The sequence below is a fragment of the Cupressus sempervirens genome, chromosome 4 (genome assembly GCF_028749045.1).
Source record: "Cupressus sempervirens isolate cs-2001-9-10 chromosome 4, ASM2874904v1, whole genome shotgun sequence".
Lineage (NCBI taxonomy): Eukaryota > Viridiplantae > Streptophyta > Pinopsida > Cupressales > Cupressaceae > Cupressus > Cupressus sempervirens.
The window spans coordinates 662,789,235-662,799,658 of NC_143121.1; the positions used below are offsets into that span (position 1 = coordinate 662,789,235).

The 10,424-nt window shown below is 32.0% G+C and overlaps 1 protein-coding gene across 1 annotated transcript in view; it reads left to right on the forward strand.

The window, feature by feature from the left end:
• Window positions 1–1,233, forward strand: part of ZDS (zeta-carotene desaturase) — an 87,535-nt gene extending 86,302 nt beyond the window's left edge. Inside the window, exon 14 of the mRNA XM_089826439.1 lies at window positions 850–1,233. Within this exon, the coding sequence (XP_089682565.1) occupies window positions 850–948 (99 nt within the window). The 3' untranslated portion in view covers window positions 949–1,233. The remainder of the gene's footprint in view (window positions 1–849) is intronic.
• The last annotated feature ends 9,191 nt before the right edge of the window (window positions 1,234–10,424 follow it).

Genomic DNA, 10,424 nt, shown 5'->3' on the forward strand with positions numbered 1-10,424 from the left:
GGTTCGGTTTGACTTTGTATTGGTTTTGTCTAGCATGATTATGAGCATTTTAAACAATCGATGGAGATATGAATGCAATAGATATGAAGGAATTAATTCAAAACATAAAAGGTGATAGTAGACGTAATAGGGATCAAGATTCTTAAGAGCATAATAACATTCAAAGCTGACTAAATAAATGTAGAAGTATAATAACCTAAGAAGAGCATCAAATACATAAACCTAATCAGTAATTTGGAGAATGAATTTGAATTCTTATCAATATACAATCTCATAATCGAAAGTAAGTAGAAATGCTAAGCAAGAGTGATCTAGAGATGGCATACATTTTCTAATTTTAATATGAACAAATATAGTAGATTGCTATTAATCTAATGAAAAGTTTGGGCTTTGGTTCTCTCCTGGTTTTGTTCCCCTGTTTAGTAAAGATCATACTGAAAATATGGATTATGAAATATACCCTCGTTCTTTGTCATTCACTTTAGCAATTATTTGTATGAATGATCCTTACCTTTTTTGAAATTAGCATTAACTTTATGCTATTACATATCTGAACAATGATTGTAATCTAGGTCTTTCTATGACAAGACTAGCAAGCAATAAAGGTTTTAATGCTTTCACTAGATAGGAATGCTAATATGATTCAAAAATAATTATAGTTCAAATAGACCTAAGATTATACTCCTAATATGAGCAAGGACTTATTGCAAACATTTCTAAGAGTAAAAAATATACACTCAATCAGACCTAACATAAATAGAAGTTACAAACAAATCTAATAGTTCATAATTGCAAGTATGAAAATAATCATAAATCTTATAAGGCTATTGTTTTTGAATGAGTTTGAAGTTGCAGGTAATAGCTAAGAAGTACAAGATCACATTTAAGGAAGTTAAAAGTTGGCACCCTGGGTTGAAAGAGACAATTCCATATCTTGGTTCCTCATGAATTCACTATTCTTTTCATTCTTCCTTCATAATTTCATAGTTGTATAGGAAGGAATGCCTTCCTAAGACCCCAACTATATAAGGGGCACTTGGAAACTCACTCTTTAAAGATATATCCAGAAAATTAACTGGGGTATGCCCCTTTTAATTTTGTAATCTACAGAGGACCTTAGTCCTAGGCAAGATTAGAGGTTTTCTTCCTTCGTTCTTTCCTGCTAGTGCCCATTTGAATGAAGACTTTGTAACTTTTTATTTATTCATTAATATAATCTACAGGGCTTTGACCTTTTACCAAGTAAAAAAAAATATACAAGGAGAATTGAAAAATTGACAAAGAAAATTATATATATATATATATATATATATATATATATATATATATATATATATACCGAAAAAATCAAAAGAATGCAAGAAAAGGAAAGAGGTGGCAAAGGAGCTTCCCCAAACAAAAATATTGTCTAATTAGTCTTCATAACTGGCTTATAATAGTTGCTATAATAGAAATTACATGTTTTTATAATAGTTACAATTTTCTTCTATCTACTTTTTAAGAAGTCTTCATTTATTCATGAAGCTAGTCAAAATAAGCGAAGTAACTAAGGTAATACCTTCCTTTATTATTGGTGACAATTATACAATGTTATGGAAAAATCAAGTTTTATTTTATTTTAGGGCCCGTTTGGTTGTTGGAATAGGAATAGGAAATTACGAATATGTTTTGTATTTTTCATTTGATGCGCCAAATTAGAATAGGGAATAAGAATGCATATTACCATTTTGCCCCTAAAATGAGCATATGTCCATTCCAAAAAAAGAAGATGTTTTTAGAAAAGACTCTTCTCATTCTCAATAATACTTTTCCAAATTATATAGTTTTTTAGAGTTTGTTGTTAGGCTCGCATAAGAGCTATACAATTTTGGTGCTCACTCATTTTACAACAACATCATTTTCTTTGTAAACATTTTGCAAGGGTCAAGTTTGCAATTTTTAATGTCAAGTCTACAATTTTTAAGGTTGAATATGTAGTTTTTTCACATCTCCTATGTCTACTACCACAACATTCTGGGCACACACAACCGACAATTCAAGGGTTTCAAACTGTCGTCAATCCCTTCCGTTTGGACAAAGTTTTGTCCAAATTATTCAAGGACAACTGGAATTCTAGAGCTTTGCTTGAAATTTTATAGATGGAGAATTTTAGTTCTTATTGGGTAATCTTTGGATGCTATCAGAAAAGAGGAGCCATACTAGATTGCAAAGAGGAAACTGGGAAGTGTTAGACGATAACTCAGCAATAGGGTATCCCAAGGTAAGTGATATTTTTCTTAATTTTAGAGCGCATGGAAATTTTTTGTTCTTGTAAAATAAATATCATTAGTAATGGGCAAGGTTAGTGGGTGTTTTATTATTATTTTTCCATAGTAAAATGTAAAAAATGTGCCCTAATTGTATCTAATGAACTTCAATTACATTGGCACAAATTGAATGATAATTGTTTATTTTCAATAGATCTAACTGATAAGTTTGATGTGATAATTTTTAAAAAAAAATTTCAATAAATTGTGGTGGTGATTTGCAAGGTTAGTGACATTTTACCGCTTGGAATGTGCTTTGTTTGTGAGTTTTAACTTCTTTAGAGAAAATCTAAGCAATATTGATATGCTATCCCAGTGCAGGTTTTGTTTTCTGACCATAAATTTTACAAGTAATTTGCAAGGCGAGTAAGAATTCTCGGTTTTTGTCAGTAATTGGTACCAATAATTCATAGGTTTACTATTGTTTGTTTTCTTTATGATCAATTTTATCAATGCTCTCATAAGGATTGCTCAAGGTTTTTTTTTCATTTTGTAAACTTGATAATGATCAATTCTGTGAATGCAGGGTTTGCTAAACTTATCTAGAAATTTGCTAGGTGACTGTGAATTTTTCGGTTTATGTAGGTGAAATGGAAGTCAGTTGAGTGCATAATGTTTTCTAGTTTATAGAAGTTATTAAATATAACTAGTAATTTTCTATGTGAGTGTGATTATTTGGTTTATGTAAGTCAAAATGAATCATGATTTGAGTGCAAATTTTCACTCATAATAATTGAATTCACGAATTAAAGCCTCCTATATGCCATATTAACCTAAAAGATAATTTTTGCCCATTTGATTTACAAATCCTTTTGCTAGACATTGTGTTGTTTTAGTGTATGTTTTATGCAATCTGTTGTCTGAGCTTTTATATGCAAAATTATTATGGTTGTAAATATATATGTATTCATGCTTGCTTGAAATTGGTATATGGTGATTGGTCCTCAATGCAAATTCTGTTTTAATTAATTCTAGGGTTTTGTTTGAAATTTTCTACAATTTGACGATGAGAGTGTTCAACTCTATTCTAGAAACGTCTGTTTAGAGGTCTTTTCAATCAGGTTTGGTTTTCCACTTCAAATGACTTCATTTTTGCCACAAACAACTGTAATTGATTTCAACATGCTTTGCATCTTAGATTGTTAGTGATAGTCAATTTGTTTACTATTATAGGTTTACTAAAATCATAAGCACATACAAGCATGCCTATCAAAATTATAGTGTCACTATTGGGTATAACTTGTCATCTAAGTTATTTAGAATCTCATCCATTCTCAAAATATTGCCATTGACTAATTTTTTCTTTGCAAGCTTAAATTTGATAGCTTCATCAAAATTAGTGCCATACAGGATATCAATACCTTTGTCATTAACACCAACAATATCACTTTGCAATACACAAGATATTTTTTATGGAAAAATAATAGTATCAATCACATTATTTTTTGATTCATTCGAATTTAAGTTGGATTGATAACTATTGAAATACTGTACACAATTCATTTCCTTCCACGGTCAATTTCAGATAACTAATGCCTTCTACGGTGAAAATGAAATCAATACGAAAGATTGTAGCGTATATAGAATGACACCTAGATTTATAGGTGGTTTTCACCTACAAGAATGACCTTTTCTTTCCATAAATTTTATATGTAGTCCAACAAATAACTAATTCTTTAATCTAAAAATTGTAAACTATCAAATGATAACAACTAGTTGTTTGTGTGAGTTCCTGTGTACTCGTATCAATTTATCAACACATTTGATTTCATCAAATTCCAAGGAATACTCGAGTCCTTACAGTATATTACACATCCATCGGGATTGAACACGAGCATGCAAAATGATGAAGACCAAGTTAACTTTTGGATCACAGTTTCTAGCACCATCACTAGTATCATAAGGAAATCATTCATTACCCTTGTGTTGTATGCATATTGAATTGTTTTGAGGGTGCATTGAAAAGTGACAAGATTTCCATGTCATAACAAGAAAAAGAGCTATAATAAATATTAGCATTTTCCATAGTAGATATTGTCTTTTTTTGCCCATGTAAGATGTGTGTTAGTACTCTCACTTTCCATACTCTTGTTTGCAAAACATTTTTACCTCTATGAAATGTAAATTAATCTACATATATTTATACAAGTGAAAGCCACAATGATTTAGGCCAGACAATTTATTTCCTAGTGCAGAGGATTCTTTTTAAATCTAGGACTACAAACATGTTATCTTGGACTAAAAATAGCTTAAGTAGCCTTCGCTTGGCATTGTTGAGTGTAGATAGTGGAAGATGAAGCCTCTCTTTCTATTGTATATCTCTGTGAGATGAGTTTTGAGAGCAGTGGATCATATCCAACTATACTCCCTTTATGTAATGCTAATAGTGGGTACCCATGTATGCTCACTTTTGTATGAAATGTTTGTTGAAATATTTACTCCATATTGTGGTTGTAGGTAATTTGATGGATCCTATTGATGATATAGAAGTTCAAGGAGCCATTGTTAGGAAGTTGAAGTTCATGCACATACTTGTTTTTTTGCTTGTCACCCTTGTAGTATACATAACAACATCTTTCGAAGAAGGTAGAAGACATTGGCGTAAGTGAAGAAGAGATGCATGTCTTTTTTATAAGTGTATTATCAATTCCAATAACATAGATTTCCATGACCAAATATGCATGAGTAGAGTAGCTTTTGTGAGCTTGGATGAAATCCTAAGGAAAAAAGGGAGCATTCAAGATATAGTAAACATAACATTAGAAGAACAATTTGTGATGTTGTTGTATACCCTTGGCCACAATCTAAGGAATCATAAGATTAGCCATAACTTTGGTCACTTGGGAGAGACAATAAGTTGACACTTCCACAAGGTCTTGAAGGCTATCTTAGCACTTCATAAAGATTATCTTTTACCCCCTACTCTAACCACTCCTCTAGAAATTATTGGGAAGGATCGTTTTACTCCTTTCTTCAAGGTAAATATTGTAGTGGCATGTATTTCTTTGCTAGAGACTTAATAATATTAATATGTATTTGATAATAATATTTCTTTTTATAGGATTAAATTGGTGCAATTGATGGAACCCATATGCCAGTTACTGTTGATGTGGACAACTAAGAAAAATATCGCGATAGAAAAGGCAACTTGTCACATAATGTTTTGGGTGTCTGTCTTGGAATTACAACTATGGAACAATTGTTATGTTGTTATTGATATCAAACCTTACTAGTAAGACATTTTCTAACATTGTAGAGTGCCATATCATTTGATTGATGAAGAGGATTTGAAAAGAAAAGATTATGAGATGATCTAGTGAAAGGTTGAGTTGAGATGTGAAAGTGTAATGGAATTACAATGGGCACTTGATAAGTTAGTACTTGAAAAGATAATGTGTTGATTATTCAATACATAAGAAAGGAAGAAAGATCAGTTGAGAAGTAAAAGGAGTTAATTGAAGCAACCAAATTGATACACTTGAATGAGTATTTGAAGCAGAAGACTAAGGAACTTAAGCATTTCTGAGTAGAACAACATCGATCAAGTATCAATATTGGTCGAGTGATAGAGAATGCCGAGTGATAGTAATGAATAAGTTGCACAGTGTAAACCGAGCAAGACAATTTAGTGATGTCCTAGTGATCCAGTGATGACCGAACAACAAAACATAGTAATGATCAAGTGTCAACAAACTAACAATTTGAGAAAGAATAAATATTTGTGGCCAACACAATTGAATTCTCAAAATAATCAAAACGTGTTGACAAAAAGGATTGATGAGCTAGATTGTTCATTGCATGAAAAGGATTATTTGAGCGATCAAAGGCTAAGATTTGAGGAAATATTTATAGAAGTTTCAAGAAAGAAGAAAAGAATAAAAGATAGCTAGATTCATTGAATCTATTGAATTTAATCATAACCCTAAGATCTACGGTTATGTTTAGGCGACAAAAGATATAAGCTAACTATTTAAGGAGGCATATGAGATGTTTTGTGTGCTTGTTGGACTAGAATTTGTGGAAACAAGTAAAGAAAAAACTTGCAAAGGAGAAGTGCAATGTTTGTGATGTGGGAGATTGTTTGAAGAGTTGTTAAGCAAATCTGAGTTGTTGAGAGAGATGGAGTCCAGTCAATGAACCAGGATTGAGCTCAATGGAGATCAAAATTTGCAAAGTGAGTTGTATGTTATCAGATCAAACCTAGCTATTACTTTCTAATCATTGTGGCAGTAGTATAATCATTTTGATTAAGGTTGACCTAAAAATCATTAGTAAATCCTTTAACAAGGTGCCATTCTAAGGAAATGTTGTAAAGTTCTCTAACAAGGCCACTTCTAATAGGGCGATTAAATCCTTTAACAAGGTTACACTTAACAATATATTTTGTAACCTTTAATAGGGTTGGCTCCTAACAGAGCTCACTTGAGAAGAGTGAAAAGTTGTAGCATGTTACTTGGTGATTTTTACCAAATTGGGTTTCCATTTTAAATTATAGTGTCAAGCATTTGTGTGGATGTTTGTTATGTGTTTATGTTACTGTTTTAAGTTTATTGTTAACTATGATATTATTCTGCTAGTCAACACATACTGAATAGAGAGCTAAAATAGAATGAATAAGTTGAATGGTGATGAACAATTTTATTTGATATGTTGTTCATGAGTTTGATTAAGCTTGTTGGAGTTGTTAAAAGTGGATTCTATAAATTAGGACCCAAGGATAACTTATTCACCTCCTCTCCCCCCTTCAAGTTATTCTAAATATTCTGACAATTGGTATCACAGCATCGATGCTTGTGTGGAAGTTTGAAGGACTTAAAGATACAGATCAAGATGTATAAGAGAGAGGTACTCAAGTTGAGCAAGGATAACTTCTTAGAATTGAAATGGCTGATGAAGTTGCATCTGTTTGGTATTGGAGATTATGCACTTTACTATCCAGAGAATGAGTACATTGTAATTCCTAGACCTATGAAAATTCAAAAAATGAAAGAGAAGCAGGAGCATAACCAAATGATGATTGAACTCACATCCTCCTTGAGCTATTCTAAATTTGACGAAGTGAAGGACTGTGAAAATGAAAAGCAGGTATGGGGCAACTTGACATTGATCCATGGAGGAGACACAAATGTGTTGAGAGCCAAGGCAAAAATCTTAAGATGAAAGTTTGATGACATGAAGATGAAGGAAGGTGAGAATGTGGCACAATGTGTTGGGAGAATCAAAGAAGTGGTAAATTAAATCAGGCGTGTTGGTGGTATCATAACTGAGGAAACAATGATCAACAAGTTCTTGAGGACTTTACTTCTTATCTATGCAACTAGAGTCTCTGCAATACAAAAACTTAGATGTACACCTAGTAATGATCTGACATTAGATAGTCTAGTTGGTAGACTCGTAGCTTTTGAGTTGGATAATTTTGATAATTAAACACCTACTAATGTTGAACGTGCCTTCAAAGCAAAACTAACTCTTGATGAATCTATAGGAAAGAAGAAAAATAAGCATGTGAATCAATGAATCAAAAGATGAACTTGATGAGCTCAAGGCATTATTGGCTAAAAGGATACCAAGAGGAAATGGAAGATACAAAGGTGAACTCCCTATTATTTGTTTTACATGTAACAAGGTTGGTCATATTGCAGCAAGGTGTCTTGACAGAGAAGAAAAGGATGAGAGGAAGGATAGTAAATAACAAGGAATGAGAGAGAACCAAGGAATTAGAAATTACAAGGGAAAATGTAAGAAATCTTGTTACATTGCTTAAGAAACTACTAATAGTGATACTGATGAAAATGATGAAGTTGTCTATGTTGCTATGAAAGATTATCTAATGATGAAATGTACGAGAAAACTACTTTAATCTCACATATAAGAAAGAATGATAGATGGATCATTGATAGTGGATGTTCACATCACATGATTGGTAATACAAGTAACTTTGATAAGATGGTATATTATAGTAGAAGTAATGTCAAGTTTGGAAATGATGCACCATGTTATGTGAAAGGTAAAGGATCAATTATACTGAATGATAAGATCAGATGTGACAATGCATATTAGGTTGAAGGTTTGAAAAATAACTTGTTCAATGTGACAAAGTTGATCAATTCAGGTTATAGAGTTGAGTTTCAAAATAGGAAAGAAAAGATCTATGATGCTACCAATGAACTAATGGGAAGTGGAGAGCGAACCAAAGGTAACTTATTCTATCTAGACCTATCTGATGGAACATGTTTGCACAATTTGAAGATGTTTGGCTATGACATAGGAGGTTGTCTCATGTGAACTTTGGTATTCTTGTTGAGATTAGTACGAAGAAGAGAGTAAGAGGATTACCAAAACAGAGTAAACCTAATAAGGCGATGTACAAAAATTGTCAATTGAGAAAAATGACAAAGTCTAGTTTGAAGAGAAAAGTGTACTTTTCTTATATTTTTTGAAATTAGTTCATACTGATTAATGTGGTCCTATTGGAGTGTAAAGCTACTATGGTGATAAGTACTTTATCTCATTTGTTGATTACTACCCTAGGATAATCACTGTGATGTTTCTTAAAGAAAAATATGATGTTCTTCAAATTTTTAAGTGGTATTTGGCTAGGGTTCAAAATGAAACAGGTAAGAGTTAAAAATTTCCAAGATCTGATAGAGGAGAAGAATCCATATATAAGAATTCAACATATTCTGCAATGATAGAGGTATCATAGGGCAGATTTTTGCACCTAGAACTCCACCACATAATGCTATAGCTAAAAGAAAGAATAGATCTATCATGGATTGTGCAAGAACATAGATGATGGAAAAGAAGGTCTCACAAATTTTTTGGAGAGAATCTATAAGTATTGTTGTTTATACCTTGAATTGAGTACAAGTCAAGAAAGGTACTAATAAAACACATTTTCAACTTTGGTATGGTTATGCACCTAATGTGAATTACTTCAAAGTTTTTGGAAGCAAATGTTGTATTCTGAAAGATAGTAGGAAAGATAAACTTGATGTAAAAAGTGACGAAGGCATATTCTTAGGATATTCCACAAAGAGTAAGGCATATAAGTGTTTGAATTATAACATTAATAAGATTGTAGAAAGTGCAAATGTTAGAGTTGATGAATTTGCAGAAAAGAATGAAGCATAATGCAGGAAGGAACCTAAAGATTATAGAAATTTTGTATATGTCTATGAAGGAGAACCTAGTACTATTCCTAAACCTAAGAGACCAACTGAAGTGATGCATATTGAGGTCATTGTTGAGTCTCAGCAAAGGGGTGTTATCAAGCAATAGCAACCTGTCGAGCATTAGACCATTGATGTCGAGCAATAGGTAGACATTGTCGATCATTAGATGGATGAACTTATAATACAACCAAAGATACAACAAGAGAGACATGAAGAAGTAAGAAGATTTGAACCTATGCTAGAAAAGTATGTAAGAAGATTCCATACACTAAATCAAATCATTGGAGATAAAGATTAAGAGCTATGAAAAGAAATAGATTGAAGAATGATACATGTTTGTTTTGTGAGTTTGAACCTAGAACAATTAATGATGCATTTCAAAATGAAGATTAGATAAGAGCCATAAATGAGGAAATTGATTAGATTTAAATGAACAAGACATGGACACTAGTACCTAGACCAAAGAACAAGAATGTGATTGGAACTAAGTGGGTATTCATAAACAAGCTTAATGAAAAAGGAGAAGTCACAAGGAATTAAAAAATACTAGTTTTTAAGGGATATGCACAAGAAGAAGAAATTGACTGTGGAGAGACATTTGCTCCAGTTGCAAGATTGGAACGTGTAAGAACTTTGCTTGCATATGATGCTTATAAAGGTTTCAAAGTTTATCAAATGGGTGTGAAGTTAGGAACCAATTCTACTTCTTGTTTCTTTAGAGATGTTAAGGAAGAGTCCTTATGACTAGTTATGTCTACCATCTCAACCTTAGCTCCACCTATATTTTTCTTTTCTATTCTGATTACCAAAATCTTTTAGGCGTATTGCATGTATGTGTTAGTTTTAGAGATATTTTATTTACAGTTATATGGCATTATTTCATGACTCAAATTACATATATATCAATGACGATCACTTACTTGATTATATTTGATGATCAAGA